This window comes from Porites lutea, chromosome 2, assembly GCF_958299795.1.
Source record: "Porites lutea chromosome 2, jaPorLute2.1, whole genome shotgun sequence".
In the NCBI taxonomy this organism is placed as follows: Eukaryota; Metazoa; Cnidaria; class Anthozoa; order Scleractinia; family Poritidae; genus Porites; species Porites lutea.
Genome location: NC_133202.1, coordinates 29,724,963 through 29,743,997, shown reverse-complemented (window position 1 = coordinate 29,743,997; position 19,035 = coordinate 29,724,963). Strand labels below are relative to the sequence as shown.

Here is a 19,035-nt window from a genome sequence, read left to right as displayed (position 1 = left end):
CAAAGATTCGATGTTATCTTTATTATTTTATATGAACGATTTGTTATAACTTGTTTTGGTGGTTCGCTACTTGTATTTGGTTTTAGTTTTGCAAGTGTTTTATGAAAACGTTTTTTCTAACGACGGTCTTCGCAAAGTTTTTTGTAGTAATAGAATTAAATGACAAATTTAACCTGGCTGCGGAAAAGAAAACTTTTACTCTTTTCAGGTGTTGTTCTTTCTGTAGGTCCAAGGATAAAATGAGACAGGACACTTAATGTTCTCAGTTAACTCTATTTTCAATCCTATATTTTCAAGACTGTTTCAAATTTATCAACTGAAAGATTGAAGGCAACTGAGCAATCAGAAAATAAAAGAGACAGGTTTTTCTTCAGTAAGATATTTCTTACCTTTTAGTTATTATTGGTTGAGCCAATTTGGTAAACTGATTGAATAAAATCTGGTAATAAAGCGTCCAGTTTTACAGATCGCTAGAAATGGAAACCGCGAGGAGTCATTCACTGATTATAAGGTCTATCTGTCCAAAAGTATGCCTAGCATGCGCTTGGAGCGGATTACATCGAACTGATCTGACACTGGCAGTCTTCTGCAAAAAAAGAACGAAAACGGCTGTAAGGAATTGGTTTTATCTTTTGTAGACCCATTTATGGCTTGGCAAAAAGGCCGCCTCTCAAAGCAAAATCTGAAACCGCTGATCCAAGAAGCCGGAGAGCCTTGCGTTCCTAACTTTTCTTCTATGAGCGGGTCTTTTACAAAGTACTCACCGTTTCCTTTATCTTGAATACTATTGACGTATTGGGAAGTTTATCTGCGGCTCCTTCAGATCGCAATGATTTTCCGAATTGAACTGTAGTCTCTTTTTAACCAGACCCACAGTAATACCACGATTCTTCTGAGACTTATCCATATGTTTTTTTTAACGACGTTTTGAATCTCAAGTGCTTGAATTACCGCCACTGTTCAGAATTATGATCGGCACATTATCGATACACCGTATTTTCTGTCAGCTAAGTAAACTTTGAAGAAGTTTGTACATAAACAGTCGTATCAAAAGCTTTGCCCTAATTGAAACCTAATTGTACCAAAGGTGAAATGGCAGACAGCAAGCATCTCTAGTGGGATTTGCGTTGACACAGATCCAAGTGTTTCTCAGCAATAATTCTCCAAAACGTAGCAAATGAAGACTGGTAAAACACCGTCCCATAACTAAAAACCAAGCAAACATATTTCAAAGCAGAGTGCAGCCCCACATACCCCCCGGCATGGCTGATTATTATAGCTCAGTAGAGATAGCATCACATGGAGGGACGTGACTCACTTTTCTGAAATGAGAAAGGGAAAAGACAATGCCAGTTACTAATATTCGATGTTATCTTTGTTATTTTATGTGAACATGGCAAACAATTTGTTATAACTTGTTTTGGGGGTACCCTACTTGTACTTGGTATCAGTTTTACGAGTGTTTTTATGAAAACGTTTTCTCTTACAACGGTTTTCGCAAAGCTTTTTGTAGTAACAGAATTAAGTGATAAATTTAGTGATAAATTTAAACTGCGGAAACGAAAACCTTTTCTCTTTTCAGGTGTTATTCTTTTTGTAGCCGAATAAAATGCGACAGAACACTTAATGTTCTCAGTTAACTCTTTAAACAAACACTCCGTAAAAAATCAGACTGACTGTTTCAAATTTATTAACAGAAAGACAAGAAAAAATGAGCTAGATCATTCTCTCTTGCAGAAAGATTAATCAGTGAACTAAGCAATCAGAAAATAAAAACAGATTTTTCCTCAGTAAGTTATTTCTTACCTGAATTAGTTATTATTGGGTGCTCAGATTTCGTAAAGCGACTGAGTAAAATCAGGTAATAGGTAGGATCTCTAAAGAGTCCAGTTTAAGAGGTCGCTGAAAATGGAAACCGCGTGGAGACATTCAATGTTTATAAGATCTGTCCAAAAGTATGCCTAGCATGTATGCGTTTGAAGCGGATTGGATCGAACTGATCTGACACTGGCGGTGTTCGACAAAGGAATTGGTTGTACCCTTTGTAGCGCCATTTGTGGCTTAGCAAAATGGGTGCCTTGTGTTCCTAAACTTTTCTTCGATTACGGTCTCATACAAAGTACTCACCATGCAGTTTCCTTTATCTTGAATGCTATTGACGTATTGAGACGTTTATCTGCGGCTCCGGCTACAGATCGCAATGGTTTTCTGAATCTAATGGCTGTCTCTTTTTGACGAGACCCACACGAGAACACGGTTCTTCTGAGACTTATCCATATGTTTTTATTAATTGCTTTTTGAATCTCAAGTGCTTACAGTGCTGCCAGTGCTCAGAATTGTGAGCGGCACATTATTGATACACCGTATTTTCTGTCAGCTAAGTAAATTTTGAACAATTTTGTACACAAACAGTCATACCAAAAAGCTTTCTTGCCCTAAATGAAACCTAATTGTCGCAAAGGTGAAAATGACAACCTGTTGGTTGACACATACAGGTCCAAATGTTTCGACAATTCTCAGCAATAATTCTCGAAAACGCAAATGCCAGGAAGATTAGTAAAACACGTCCCACGGCATAACTAAAAACAGATATATTTTGCAGCGGCAAATATGCCTGATAAAGTGTAGCGTCTTACTGCCTTTTAATCTCTAGCTCGGATTAAAAAGATTTCTTTTTCAATGTTTTTACAGTGCAACTACTCGGACCGGGGCACTTGGAAGAAGATTATCCAATCACAAAGTTTTTTTGGAAACAATGGAATGTCAAGTTTTTTTTGCAAACAGCCAATAAAATTCAAGGTTCAACTATGCAACCGATGAAAACTTTAAAACCGTTTGAACTTACCTGACCTCTCTGGAAACAGCCCATAAATTTATGAATGTTATTGGTCTGTTTTCAACAAAAAATAACTTGAGAAAAAAACCTGTTGTGATTGGATAATCTTCTTTCAAGTGCCCCGGTTCGAGTAGTCGCACTGTAATTGTAAAGTTGTCAAAATGTTATCCTTTCTTGATAACAGTGTTTTATCTCAAGTTATCATAAGGTCATTGTAAATCTCACGTAAGAATTATTGATGTAACCAAAACAGGGTCCTTGAGGCGCATAAAACAACCGCCGACTGTTACCCTCAATTACTTCCTACAAGTGCCGTTTCCCTATCTGTATCTAAAATCCGCCCGAGTATATCAGTCTACTACTCTCAGCTCCATCAAAAATATTCCCGCAAAAACATGTCATCTGTGTAAATTAAGGTCCCAGCGCCTCCAATACCGAAAATATCAGGTGTAAACGGTTTTTATGCCTATGACATCACATCTTACATGTATTTGGCGAAACCCCCGCCTGTACATACTAAACGAAGGGCATTAGGTAGTTAAGCGCGCCATATTTGACAACCGAAACAGACATACCCCCCGTCATAACATTATATATCAGTTCAGTCCCCTTCGCTATTCATCGGCGTTCTGTTTGATTAAGGTGATTAGCGTTGAGACAACGCCCATCGAGTGCCTCTGCTTTCTCCCATCGTCTTCTCTTTTGTGAAAGTGGGTCGGCCAGTAAGTAAGATAAATAAAAAACATTAAAAAAGGAAACTAAAAGCCTGTAATTTTGACGTCAGATTTGTTATATGAAACGATGAAACCTCCGACGAACCCTTTTATGAGAAAACCCCAATATAATGAATTAAATTTGCGCAGGAGCCAAGTAATAGGCTCCTGATTTGCACCTCAACATCAGTGGCGGATCCAGGGGAGGGGTCTGGGGGGGTCGCCCCCCCCCCCTTATTTTTAGACCAAACTGAGGCCCGAAGGGCCGAAAAAATTTATTTTTTGAGACCAGGCCTCGACCTCATCTCAGGGTTTAGATGACCGCCCCCCTCCCCCCTTATCTGAAGGTCTGGATCCGCCACTGAACATTTGTAAAAATGAACGGTTTTTCTCGTCTCTTTTCCATTTTTTATTTCGGGGTTCTCATGTACAACTTTTTTTTTTCAGTTTCTAATAATTGATTTACGTGACGATACGTTTTCAAAGGTCTTCATGAAAGGGCCCATAAAACTTCTAAGGGAATACTAAAAGTAAGGGCGAATTCACTATGCAATAGTTCGGCTCTGGTGTGATCTTGTGTGTTCCAAAAAAATTTCATGTGTCCTCCTTGTGTTTTCTGAAGAAAACAGTTACAGAAAACACTCGTAGTATGGCAAGAAAACTAATAACAAAAAGAAAAACTTTCGTTTTTACCGCGGGACTCGAGAATTTTCTTAACTGATTGCGAGGGCCTTGGGTATGAGTCCGGCCCAGTATACGGGAACTTTACAGAGCAACACCAAAATGGCGGACGTAGATGATAGAGGTTCGGCCGGTGACGAAGAAGGAGGCAAAGATCTCTGGTACTGAGATTAAAAGTGATCGTGCATGGACATTAAGCGTTATCCCTCTGTAATAACGATCTTCTACTGGTATTTCTCTTTGGCAGGTCGTCCATCTTAAGTGATGTTTCGAGTTCTGCAAGCAGAAAACTTCCCTCGAACAAGTCGATTGTTCTACTAGGTTCGTTTTCAGTTAGCTTTTTGCCTTCGTTTATTTTTAATTTTCGTTTTTAAAAACGACCATTTGCAATTCTTCTAGGGTATGATGGATCAGGAAAAACGACGCTGATATCAAAGCTTAGAGGAAAAGAAGACGAAATCAGCAAGGGTCATGGACTTGAATACACATATCTTGACGTTCACGATGAAGAGCGAGATGGTATGAAACCGTTAACTTAAACCGGTCGTCGAGGCATTAAATTGGCAACTAATTTTATTATTTACAAAGAGTTTTCAACTTTTTTTCCCTTATTTTTTCAGACAGCACCCGGTTAGGTGTTTGGATACTGGACGGTGATCCACTTCATAAAAATCTTCTGCAATATGCACTTACACCTAAATGCATTAACAACACTTTGGTTGTACAAGTTGTTGATATGTCTAGACCATGGACAATTATGGAATCTCTTCATTCATGGACGGAGGTTCTTCGAGAGCATATTCACTCGCTCAAGTTACCGCCGAAAGAACTGAATGAAATGGAGGAAAGAAGTGAGTCTAATGGATTAATTTCATGCCTATAAAAATTACAGTGTACAAGTCATGTACTTTGTTATTGTGATAGACATTGTTAAGAATATTTTCATTGTCAAGCGTGCGTGTCGGATTTCTTAAAAATTGCTATTTATATAGCTGTTTGACAGATATATGGAGTTGTCAGTTTGTTAAAAACTCATATAAAATCGCAGTTCATGCGATGTTTATTCGTCCCAAGTTTTATTTTAGACAGTGAATTTCAGTGACCAGATCGATGTTATAGTGTTAGAGAGTTTACCTTCGATACTTGTTTGGACAAGTAAAAGCTTTTCGAATAGAAAACATTAGTTTTCCTTCAGATGAAAACATAATCGTTCCCAACAAAGCTTGATTTAGGGTAGTTTTGGTCCCTAACATTCAATTGTAATAAGAACGCTCATGCGATTGCAGAGTGATAATATTTTAGTTAGAAAAGAATGTGTGAAAATATTATCGTCGCTAATAATATCTGTTTACTTTCGTTCGAAAGTGGTTAAAATATGATCTATAACGATTTTTCGAAAAAAGTGGCCTCTATTTTCATTGTTAATGTGTGAGTTTAAATTGAGTTTAACAGTTGGGGATGACGAATCTCATGTTTAATTGATATAGGTGTTGAGATACTGCCCGTCAGCGAAGTGCATTATATTGCTTTAGTTAGTTTCAGAATTACTAATTCTAACCTGCATATACTTAAAGTGCATTTTGTTGTTGTCTGTAATGTCCTAGAAGGGCAGCTCTCAGCATCTTTGGCTTAACCATGCATAAAAATATTATTATAGATTTTTAATTGTACATGTAATTAGCAAATGTTTTGGGGAGCATTGTGTTTCCTGGCTGCAAAGAGATGTTGAGCCAAAGTATATGGACAGCTCTTTTACTTCCAGCTATTTTGAAATGAAAAAGATAACAAATGCCATTTTGGTGTAGTAAAAGGTTTGAATGAATTTGATGATGGCAGTGTTTTAAGGAAGACAGACAACTCTGTTCCGTTGTGTGACAGTTCGTTAATTTATTGGTTCGCTAACAGACAACTAATGAATCATGTTTATCAAATAATGGCTCTTTGTAAATATATAGTGTTTTTGAACACAAAATTATAGGCTTTAACAAAGCGCTGACCTTCCTGACTGATCCTCTCCAAAGTACTCTGTGAATAATGACAAAATCCAGAATACATTAAGGCCTCTGGTTTTGCTTGTAAATAGTCAGCTGGTGTGAGTCGAGCCTTTGGGGGTTCTTACTTGTTATGCTTAATTTGTAAAGTTTGTTTCTGTTAACTGTGAGCCACAGTGGGAAACTAAACCCCTAAAGATTTGTTAGTCTTTTTTCTGGTTCAGTGATCTTAATTATTTTTCTCCTTTTCTACCACAGTTGTGCGGCACTTTCAGGAGTATGTTGAACCAGATGAAACAGTAGAAGACAGAAGACGATCTGGGATAAAAGATGAAGACAAAGTTCTTTTACCACTTGATGAAAATGTTCTTTCAGATAATCTTGGTCTTCCTATGGTAGTTGTTCTTACAAAGGTAAGTGTGATACACAGTCATTGTCCATTTATCCCCTAACAGTGATCAGCTGTAAGGGACAGCATCTAATTTATCCTTTAAATACCTCCGCTTAATAATGGTAATAGGACTGAGTGGAGTCTAGCCTTCGAACAGCAGTGTCTGCTAACCCGAGCGGCAAAACGATTTCCATGACGTAAAACCTTTTTAGCCAATCACGGTTTAGCTCTTAAAATCAAGGAACTAACTCTCGAGACTTCTCGCAAGATCGTGTGCAGTGGATATGTTTACAAGTCGAAATTGAAAGGATGATGCAGCTTTTGTATAGCTGCCCTTTTTCCTCAGAACGACGTGCTCATGAAAATTAATTTGCCAGGATTGTGAGACTGATTGATGAAATAAGCATCAAGAGGATTCATATCGAAGAAAAGATTAGAGGACATTTTTTATCTATTTGCATACGGAGTCAATGATTTATCACACCTAGTTGTTTTGATCATATTCAAAACGATAAATGTCCTAATGACAGTAGACGCATCATGCCGTTTGTTGCTTCTGTTCCTTTCTGGTTCCTGGCAGGAAAGTATGCTTTGGAGAACTCTTCGATAGTTTGTCGTGTGCCGCTTTAGATATTTTTTAGTAGATATCCTTTATCTTGGAAAGCTAGGACTTGTGGTAATTGATTTCCCATGCATGGTTGCTTCTTGGTTCAGACAGAACTTTGATCAGATCGAAAGCATTATATATAATTTGTTCTTATTACTTCTTTAAATACATGTTCTTTTCAAGGTTTTAATTTCCAAAGTTTTTTGTAAGATGAGTCGAAGCGTCGTAGCTGAAATGTCATCCTGACTATGATCAATTTACTGCTGTAACTATTCATTTCACGCTGGGTCTGGCCCAGGTTTATAATATTTCAGATCATTGTGTTGTGGCGATACTAGAATTATTATTATTATTATTATTATTAGTCAAGGATGTGTCTGTATAATTGATTCACCACCTTTTGTCAGCACGGGTTAAATTGAAATAAGTCTGAGTGCGATGTCATTAAGCTATGTTACTTTCCTTTTGCTGTAGCGATTATTTTGTCCAGGTTTTGTTTATGTCAAGTGCTACCATATTTTATAATGAGCGAAACCAAAGGCCCACATCACATACATAGCTTAAGAAGCTGTTGCTTCATAAAGAAGTCAGCATTCAACGATGCAGGAAACTTTGTTATGGTCGTTAAATTCACGTTCCAAAGCGTATTTAGTAACTCTCGCTGAAATCCAAGAGACTTCAGCGCGCGAGGTAGCGAGGAGTCACTTGAGCTGTATTCTATCCTTTGATCTGACTGGCCAACATCAACACAAAATGTTTTACGTCACGGAAATTGTTTTGCCACTCGGGTTCGCAGACGCTATTTTCCAGAGGAAGAGAAGTGACGACCGGAAATGCGTGTGCTGTTCGCAGGCTAAGTGGAGTCCTGTTTGTTCTGTAATCATACCAGTGATAAGCAAAATCTGAAGACTATGTAATGGAAGTCTGCTTTGTTTAATCACGAGTATGATTACAGACTGAATTGGACAACATGAAGTTCTGTTACCTATTGATGATAGCTGTGACAAAATTTGTGATATCTTAGGATTTTTAAAGAAATTCTGAGAGTTTTATACCTGGCAGTGAAAAAAACCATTCAAGTGCATGTATGTGATGGCGCTTACTGTCCTATTAGTGCTGCAATCAGGACAGTTGATAGCCAATCAGATTTGAGAATTTTGTTATATTCATGATTAGTCACATAATTTTGTTATGGCCATAAAAATAAAATATTTCTTTAGGGAACTTCCTTCAGGGCTCTAGTTGCCATCAGGCAACCTGGCAGGGAAATCTGCTTATCCCAGATGACTGGAAATGGCTATATTTAAGCCCCATCCGATTTACTTTCCTAACCAAGCTAAGTAGCTGTATAATTTTACCCTGATCAGGGGCTCTCAGTGAGAGCTTGCAGCCAGTGAAATTTGCTAGCTATTTTACATGAACTTGCTGCCTGCTTTTCGTTAGAAAAAAGGACCCAAAAATTCCAAAATTTAATGATCTCTGTGTTCTGTTCAAACACTGGATTTTTGCTCCAGAATGCTGGAAACGCACTCTAAAAGGCCCAGATTTCAATTTTTTTCTCCCAAGTAACTCTTGCTGTTGGCGCTTGCAAGTTGCGCCTGTGGTGTGAGTTTTTTTCCTTCTCCTCATACTCTAAAGCTTTTGCCACCTACTTAGAACCTTATTGAAAACCCTGCCTGATGTGAGCACAGTATTGCATCAATCTTTGTCATTTCATAATAACAGTTCTGTTGATGTTGTGGTATTTCAGACAGACTGCATGTCGGCACTTGAAAAGGACAGAGATTACAGGGAGGAGCACTTTGATTTTATTCAACAGCATGTACGAAGGCACTGCTTGAAATGTATCCTCACATTTATCTTAGCTTTGTTTAGTTAATTACAGTCAAACGTCCCGTAACCCAACCAAAATGCAAAGATTTAGTGGTTGCTTACAAGAGTAGACCTGCAGATGGTCTCTTCTGAGACATACTAATAATTTTTAGCAGGGAATTTATTGTATGCAGTTTCTAAGTGACGTCTTATGTGTAGTTCCATGACGTTGTCATTGAAAGTTTTTTGATAGGTATACTGTGAGTAGAGTAGAACATAGAAGTGAACGAAGGGATCACATCTACACCATGCATTAAGTGGTTGCTTGCAAACAGTTGAAAACAGTGGAAAACTATAAAATCAAGCCAAAAACTGGCTGCCGTCATTTATGAGAGGTGGATGTTTATGAGAGGTTCTAACTATAGGGCTTTGATTGGGAAATTTAGAGTATTTTAGATAGTCTTGTTGCTTACAAGAGGTGGTTGATTTATTTGGAGGTTGGGCAGTTTTCCTTTTTTCATGTTTTTGTATGGCAGTGTCTAGCTTTTAGGAATGAAAGGTTCAAATATGTGTATTCTATCCTTAGTTTAAATCTTATTTTTCATAACATTTAAATTTAATCAAGGATGAAATTTGAACCACAACAAAGCATTTAGTACTGATTGAATCTTACAAATTAAAATGTGTTGTAAAAGCTCTGAAGGTATATTGTGGTGGTAGATATATGCTGAGCGAGGGGTGGGGTGGGGAGGTTAATGTTTCTTAATAATACATGCTATATCCTTGTGTTTGCTATTTACATTGTTAAGTTTTGTGTATTTACCATAAGGCTTCATGTACATTCCTCTTGTATTGCTTCCTTGATTCATATTAGATGGTGCCTCCTTGTTTTACACATCTGTGAAAGAAAATAAAAACTGCAGCTTATTGTACAAATATTTAGTTCATCGAATTTATGGCCTGCCATTCAATAGTCCCGCTCTGGTTGTTGACAAGGAATCTGTATTTATGTGAGTTATTCCTAAATTGTGTATACCTATTTAGTTCTTGTACTCAACTTTTAATAATGTGCATGGCAGTACAGGTTCATTCAAGCTGAATGAATGCTTTTATTCAATTGCACCTAGAATTTTCCGATCATTATACGTTTCGAGTAAACTGCCCACCTACCCCTCCCCTAAGCCAAAATTTTGCTCTAAGTGAGAAGGATGTGTTTTGCTTAGGGGAGGGGTAGGTGGGGAGTTTGCCAAAAACGTACAATGATCCGAATTTTCTAGTGCACTGAATAGCCGGCCTCTTAATGGTCAGAGTAACGTGCTGGTTGTTTAATTACAGTTGTATTAAAGTTACAATAGGACAATTTAATGTTTTAGTGTATCCACTACAGGTGAAAATAAAATTAAGGCTTAAAATTTTTTAACCCTGGTTGATTCTCTATTGCCTTTGTCCCCTGGCCATAATTTTTCATGAATTTGGGCTAGGAGACAATGGATATTGAGAATCAAACTAGGTTAACAAATTTTAACCTGAATATAATATTGACCTGTACCTGTAACATATCCAATATATCCAATATCATTTTCAAAAGTGAAGTAATTAGTTTGTGGTAATAAAACTGAGTGGATTCCAATTCAAAGTGTGATCTGTATACAGCAATTTTGTTACCCAGGCGACTTGTATGCCAATGTAAAAAAATCTTCGAAGACACAAAAACATCGCCAGCCAAATAAGAGCATTGTTTATTTACAACGGGGTGGAATTCAAGCTTGTCTTTCATTAGAAAGCACTTGAAACAAATATTAATTAGCACAATATGGATTTGATAAACCATCTTTCACTGAGACACTGCCTTGTACATGAGTTGTTATTCATAAGGACTTAAAACCATCATTGCATGTCCAAACAGAGTCACTTCCTGTAAAGGTACTCTGTTCATTGATGTGCTTGTACATATCAGCCCAGTCAAACTAATAATACCGTAAACTTCCAAATATAAGCCCCGGGGCTTTTATTTTTCAAAGGCCGTTTTTGAGGGGCTTATATTCAGTGGGGCTTATCTATGGAGGAAAATTTGTGTTCCAAATTTGATTGGGCCAGCTTTATAGTTGGAAGTAAATTTACCTTTTTTGCTTTGTTTTACTTTGTATTTGAGGACAATTTTCCAAGTACAAGTGGGGGCTTATATTTGGAGGCGAGATTTAACGGAGGGTTTTTTTGGTTACCAGATTGGGGGGCTTATATTTGGAGGGTCTTATATATGGAGGGGTTTATTTTCGGAATTTTACGGTACCTGAACAGTTTTGCTTCGCAAGTTTTGTTGGGCCGAGTTGTCTGAAAAGTGGATAAATCTATCCACTGGATAAATCTCTACCCAGTGGATAGTGTAATTTAGTAGTTTTAGTAGATATACTTATCAGCTGGATAGCTATTATCCAGTGGATAGGACTATCCAACATTGAAGAACTGGGGACTGGTCTATTATCCTTTGTGTCTTTTGAATGCATTTTATTGATTACTTTACAGTCCAGCAGGCTGGGATTCTGTGAAGAAAATTAACATCCTGAGTGAGCATTTAAAAGTTATTTTGCCAGAGGATGCATTTGATGATCATATTGTTAAACCACAGCTGAGAAAGGTACAATCATGTGATTTAATGTAAATTGTTCATTGTCTAATACAAAAAATTGTGTATCATGGTGTGTCTTAACATTGTGATGTTTTTCCCTATGCAGCCCATACAAGACAAAGAAATTATTGCTGAGGATGAACAAACGTTTTTGGCAAAACAACAGGTTGGTTTTTTCGTCATAGGGTATTTAGGTTGTTAGAATGTGTAATACTTTGTATCGGTAAAAATTATTAGTAGCCAGTTTTTTATTTGCTCTCAGTTGAAATCAACACATTCTTTGGATGAGTGTTTATTTTTCAAAATGATATCAAAATTGCATGAACCTGTTGAAGCTTTTTGAAAAATACACAAGTGCAAACAAATTCCAAATTGAATGAGAAGAGTCATATGATTAGCATTATTTTAATAATATACATGAAAAAAATTACCAGTGAAAATTAGTGGAAACTGTTTATAACGGCAACCCCCAATCTTGCCTAGAAACTGCCCATTCATACCAGAACCCAATCTTTAGCCACGCTAAGGTTGCCATGAGTTACAGCACCTGATTGGTTGTTTTATTATATATTGTTCTCAGCCAATCAGATTCAAGAAATATCATTAAGTGGCAACAACATGATCAACATGATTAATGTTAGGAGCTGGGGTGAATAGGTAATCAAACTCCAGTTTGGGTATAAGGGTGGTTTGGATCAATACTTATGCTTATATCCAAACATTGACAAACCACTGGTTAGGGTTATGGCTAGGGCAAAATGTTGGCTTAGGGGAGGGGTAGGTGGTCAGTTTCCCAGAAACCTGAATTGATTTGGTGGTTTGTCAATGTTTGGATATAAGCATAAGTATAAACAAAACATGCTCCTCACTATAATAGCAATGCAAGCATTAACATAAGCATGAATATAAGAAGGTCATGAGCAGGCGAGAACAGTTGTGAGGATATCAAAACCATGCCTGTGTTCTTCTTATTCTTATGCTGATGCTTATGTCACGACTGTCCTCACTAGAGCATAAGCTTTGTGGTTTGTTTCCAAAATATTAAAACCATGTTTAGAGCAAAATCACATACATGTTAAATTATTGCAGATTTACTCTATTTTGAGGGGCGAGGTCAAAAGCTGTATTGTAACCTGTCCAATGTCACATGATCCTGGAGACTTAAAGTTCGTTAAAGACCATTGCTTCCAACAGATTTGTTTTCTTTTCAAATGTCATCGTTATCAAAATCATGCTTGGCTAATCTCTTTTGCAATGCTTTATTTTCTCTTGTGGGGTTAATTGGCAACAGAAAAAATCATTTTGGGACACTCCTTCCTTGTACTATTATCCTGTACTCTTTGAATTACTCTGTTAGAATGCTGCCATATTGAAATGCTGTCAACTCTCTCTAAGACGAACACCTCTGGAACCGGCACAAAGGGCGCTTTCCATTCAACCCAAAATTCCAGAAATTTTGTTTGGTACATCAAATGGAACAGACCATTTCGGTTTGGTCCGATGGGAATATTCGGGAATGAATATTGTTGTCCATTTCGGTCGGTCAGACCGAAATGTCTCTTTCCATTTGACAAAATTCTGTCCCCACTACTGCTCTTTCCTAGCCTGCTTACAAGAACAATGACCAAACGCGCGGTGGCTTGGGTCGGGTCTGTGCAACCGGAATGTACCGTTCCATTGGGCCATTAATAGTAGTGGGGACTAACTGTGATTGGGCATGTGAAATGTCCAAAATCTCAAACCGAAATTTTTGTCGAATGGAAAGCGCCCGAAGTGTCCGCCTAGGAGTGATGTCCGTCTTACAGAGTTAAATAAAGGGAGTAAAGAAAGGCAGGAACCAACGTTACCGAGGAGTCTGTCTTATACAGGTGTCCGTTCAGAAAGAGCCGAATGTAGTGGGCAGAGTTTAAATCGGACAATGTTCTCTGACTTGTTACTTGTGTTGTATCTATAGCAACTGCTACAAAAGATGCCTGCCACAGTATCATCTGGAATAGCAAGGCAACAACCAGTAAGTCACTCATGTCACCTGTTTCTGTTACTCGATTCTGATTTTAATTCTTGCTCAGTTACTGTGTGTAACGTTATAATATATTTATTTTTACAATTATAACTGAGTGATTTCTCAAGCGCTGGTTCCTTGAGAGCTATGTTTGATAAGAGAAGGACGTAATGGTGTTGCAATTTGTTTTTCTACTTCTCACGCATGCGGTTTTCAGAGAAACTACGACGGAAATGGTCGACGAATTGGAGCCACCCGCCTCCTGCTCATGGTTCGGACGTTCCTCCTGAATTGTGAACATTTTGACGTCATTTCTATGGTCAATGAGAGTACATACGATAGAAAATTGTGGTCGATTTGTAAAATATCCGTTATTGACAGAGCGTTTGGTTAATATGGCTGGATATTGCCCAAGTTCAGCTTTGTATTTTTATGGACCGAGTCTAATTCGAGGTCAACAAAAGTGCAGATGAGAACGAGGCCAATACCCAGCTAGTCTCTCTTACAGCCGTGTCGTTGCGTGACAACACTAAAAACGTCTGCAAGGGAGACTAATTTCCAGCCATTGGGAATCGTTATACGTTTCTAGGAACCTGCCCACCTACCCCTCCCCTAAGCCAACATTACTTCTCACTTAGGGCAAAATGTTGGTTAGGGGAGGGGTCAGCGGGTGGGTTGGCAGTTCCCCAGAAACGTATGATCCACTTGGTCAATGAGGGCTTATTATCTGGTCAAGAGAACTTGCCGCTTCTGGCGGGACTATTGGACAAAAGCTTCATACTCTTTTATTTCTATATCAGGATATCACCAAGCCACGTGCCCCTATAAGCCCCAGTGGGAGAAGTACAGACAGAAGACCTTCAGCAGGAATGTCCCCTGTTCAAAGAGGACCAAAGGTAAAAGAGCATTTACTTTAGCCTTTTTTAACTTATACTATTTTCTCGACACATTTTGTTTCGTGACTACATTTTTGAGTGGTTGGGGGAATTGCTTATCCTCATTTCCATCGCCAGTCCTTGGTGACAGAGCGAATCAGATCTACCAGCTTCCCCACGATGCAGTCCCACGTTTCCTTTAAAAGTTGACTCCTTTTACCATGCAAAATTAATTTGAAAACGTTTTAGGTAAGTGTGAAGAACGACGCATTTACGTTTCTTTAATAGTACTCGCTTTTGTGTTGGGTGCTACAACTGGAAAACTGGTCGAAAATTCTCCTTTATCTTATAAATCTTAAAGATCGTCATTGTAGTAGAATTAATTTTGTTTTGGAAACGAGAACCCTGTTAAAACTCCGTCAACTTTCCTTGCGCAACATCAGATGGGGTTTTATAAACATTATTGCGACAGAAGTGTGATGGTCAATTTTGAACCAGACAGTGACATGACACAGGTGGCTTGAAAGGAAAACGCCAAGTTCTCCCAACAGGAGTCGAACGTAGCTCATTACATGTATGACCTTCAGTTTACTAATCCAAACATACCTGTTTTGAGTGCCGGATCCAGACTTTGAGATAAGGGGGTGGGGGGCTGGTCTCCCAAAAAATTTTTTCCGCCCTTCAGGCCTCAGTTTGGTCTAAAAATAAGGGAAGCGGGCCTTCCCGGCCCCTCCCCCTGGATGCGCCAGTGGTTTTAATGTGTGCTCTGTATTCTTGTATCTGTAGGTTGAAGGCGGTAAACCAGGCCCGGGTGGAGCCGCAAGTGAAGGAGTTTTGGCCAACTTTTTCAACTCGCTCCTTAACAAAAAGAGTGGTGCTGGAGGGGGCCCGGGGAGAGGCGGTACTGCTGTCAGAAGCGATGCGGCGGCTGAGTTGGATCGAATGAACAGAGCCAAGAAAATAGTCACACAAAACAATCCAGCAGCCAGCGATTCATCAGAGTCATCTTAGAAGGTTTAGAATGCTTTATTATAAGCTCATAGTAGATATACGAACTGTCAATCACGGACTTAGCCTTCCGGCGTCTGTGGAATTTATTTTGTACAAAGCTAGGCTATTTTAATTTGGTCCAGATATATTAAAGAAGAGAACAAGAACCAAATGTATTCCACAGGAAGGTAAGGGGGATTATTTCTTAGAGATGAAACTGATGATAGGATATTTCAATAGAAGGTAAAAGTAGCTTCAAACCAAACATTTACTGCTTTAATGGACGAGAGTTAAGTGTGACAGATGAGATATGGTCCGTTGTTGCGACTTGCTTAAACTATTAAAACATTACTGTTGGAACATTGTTGTTGACGCGTATGTTTTCTTGTTTTACCGCAAGAGAAAGAATGTTGCTTAAGAAAGTGAGCTTCCTTGACGAAAGAAAACGTTCTTTTGTCATAATACTCTATGACGCAAAGTTTGCCTCTGAAACAGGTTTATCATTTTGGTCACTTTTTAACAAAAGATGTGTTCGCAATGTTGCAATTCAAAGTAGACAGACTGCAAATTATAGTAGTAGCTTAGCGAGGTCCTAACATCTTCCGTTCCATTAAAAGGCGTGACACATATCAGTGTTTTAGTTACTGCGCTTTTCACAAACATGCGAACTCTAAAGTTCAAAAGGCGCCTTCACAATTGCGTTTTTCGCTGCCGTCAGTCATAATTACGATCACAAGCAACGAACCTGGAAACACAGAAACACACAAAACGGATCGAAATCCACCAATCACAAATCACAAACCTTGACCTTTTGAACCCGTTACTGAGTAAAGTTTTGTTTCCTAAGAGGTCTGTTAAGATGATTGACGGCAGCGAAAAACGCAATCGTCAGTTGGCTTTTGAACTTCAGAATTCGCATGTTTGTGAAAAGCGCAGTAAAGGAAACAAGATGCTTTGTATTGTCGGCGAAAAAGGCTTCAGTTGTGTGGCGAAAAACCGTCAGCTTCTGGGCGAGTGAAGCAAGTTGATTGAAGAGAGCTGGGTGCTTGATACATAAGTCGCGTATGGAGCTAACCCTTAATTCCCAAGAGTGATCAACTTCAATTTTCTCCTAACGATATCAATGCATAATCAATAGAAACGGTTACGAGAATTAATAAAATGATCACCCACAGGAAAATGCTCTGATCAGTTATCAAATTCTCCCAACTAATTCTTTAAGGAAATGTATGGAGTTCAGAGATTTTTTTAAAAGGTTTAACAGCAACGGTAGTGCCATTTACACACTAACCCCGTTTGCCTGGTAAAATTGTGCTGTAAATTATCGAACATTGGTGCTTTTGTTATAAACAAATACAGAAAAAAGTTTCGCTTCAGTAGGATTATCTTGACAGTGTAAAGCTTACCTTTACTGAAAGGTATCACACCTTATCTCTTGGACGATGTTTTGAACTTTTTTTCTTTGTATTCGCCACTGGAATATCTCCCATAATGGACATTTACGGCAAACGAGTATTTGTGCCATGTGACAAAGTTTTCCCTTTATTGGTATTAGCTGTTCTATACTTGTAGAAGAAAAAAATCAGTAGTTTCACGTTATTTTCATCCATAAGAATGGTTTCAGAGTGTTTTTATCTGCTCATTATATTTTGAGAAATTTTCAACTCTTGAGTCTACCGTTTGCCTTTCGCCGTAAACATGACTCTAAATTTCTCCAATGTCTTCAGTTTTCCGTGGGACGACTTTAATACCCAGGAGAAATTGAAAACAAAGGTTATCGAACAAGGTGTATTATGGGATATGTGCTAATGGCGAATGGTCCGACTAGCAAGAGGAACATCTAATCACGTGCAAGATCAGTTAAGTGTAAGCTGTACTGATGATCAGTTTTTGAGGCGGTTCTTGAAGCATGATCTCCCATCTCATTCATTGTAACGTGGTTAACATGTCAAAAGATTTTAGGGACTCACGTTTAATCAAAAAAAAAAAAAATTAACTGCCAACTAAGTGATAAACATGACAGACTGTATAGAAATTTTGTGTCTGCCTATTTTGTTTTTACCGGAATGAAGAGAAAAGCATTCTAAGTGTCCTAATTTCTTGAATGTATCATTATTTAAAAATAAGTGAAAGTTTCAAGGATTAAATATTTTAGAGTTCTGATAAAACTGAAAGAAAACTACTTTGACGACGCAGTATAAATTTTTTTTATTCTGAAGCTGTAGATACTTGTTTAAACGAGACAAACTAAAAACGTACTAAATCTTAACCTGGCCTTTCTACGTGCGGTAAAAGAACTGACCAACGGACCAACACGAATCCTTTTGTCACTGCCACTCAGATTTTTCTGTGGTCATGTTCGAAAATTGTCTACTAGGTTATTTACAAAAACAAAAACTGTTGCTGTGCGTGACATTTGCTTAAAAGGGGTAAAAAATTAAGGTTTGCGTGATTACACGTGGAGAAACAGTAACGTTCTACTTCCTAAAATATCGCTTAGGACGCCTTATCAGTTTTTCAGTTCTAGCTTCTTAAGAGGCCAACCATTTGACTTTTCTGAGGTGGGGGTAAAGGTGATTTGTCTTGTGTAAGTTTATATAATTCCTTTTCCTGACATACAACGGTGTGAGGTTTTTTCCAGCATTATACACGATGAACGATATTTTTCAGTATAGGTAATTTTTTTCGCCAGGTATTATTTTCATTGCAACAATTTTTTTTCTCCTCGGAATCAGTCTGCAGAATATTTCTGAAATCACCGCCCCCCCCCCCCCCCTCAAAAGTCTGCTTGTCGGCCCCTAAATATGCTCTGTGAAGCGTAGACATGTTCTCTAATATAAGGCCCTGTTCGCACTTCGCAAAATTTTGTTTTTTGTGCAAAAAAAAACTCTGTGAACAGGAAGCCATTTCTATTGCAAACGGTTTTTTTTTTCAACTATAACCAGAGAATATGTCAAGAATATTTAAAGGCCCACAATTTTTTGTCACACGACAAAATCCTTTGTTGCTTGACAGCTATCCTTTGTCGGGTCATGTTATTTCGCGAACATCACCAATTAAAGTTGCTTTAATTTACGTTTCTGGTCATACGAACGTTTTCGCGTCTCAGGTGCGAACAAGATTGCAAAAACGAAAAAAGGGTGATCACAAAATTTTCAATTATTTTTCCTAACGCCCAACTCCAATTTTCGTCGTCGTGCGAACCAGGCCTAACTTCTGTTATTTTAGGGGTCGTTGTGAGGAGGAAGCGCGCCTTGTGACTTGGCACATTTTTCAACGTGTCAATTATGTCTATAAACTCTAACAATTTGTGTACCCGTTGACAAATATAGATAGTAGACTGTCCGCGACAGAAATCGGCAATAGTATTGGATTATTGAATGCTATTATATAACTGTTGAGCGATTGTAGAAGTAGACTATTTATTGTAATTCTATGTATAGTGTTTAAATCTGTCAAATGTAACTATAACAGAAACCTGGAAACTGACTAATAAACCCCTTGAAATGTT

At 38.2% G+C, this 19,035-nt stretch overlaps 1 protein-coding gene across 2 annotated transcripts; it reads left to right on the top strand.

Moving 5' to 3' along the window:
* The first annotated feature begins 4,312 nt into the window (after window positions 1-4,312).
* LOC140928243 (cytoplasmic dynein 1 light intermediate chain 2-like) lies at window positions 4,313-19,035 on the top strand. Of its 2 annotated transcripts, XM_073377966.1 has the most exons (12): window positions 4,313-4,391; window positions 4,478-4,551; window positions 4,630-4,749; window positions 4,851-5,081; window positions 6,480-6,634; window positions 8,970-9,063; window positions 9,906-10,041; window positions 11,555-11,666; window positions 11,764-11,823; window positions 13,612-13,668; window positions 14,460-14,555; window positions 15,321-19,035. In XM_073377966.1, exons 1-12 carry the CDS (start codon window positions 4,333-4,335, stop codon window positions 15,543-15,545), a joined length of 1,419 nt encoding a protein of 472 aa, XP_073234067.1. In that variant the 5' UTR covers window positions 4,313-4,332; the 3' UTR covers window positions 15,546-19,035. The 2 variants fall into 2 exon arrangements, with proteins under 2 accessions (XP_073234067.1, XP_073234068.1); XM_073377967.1 differs by lacking the exon at window positions 4,630-4,749.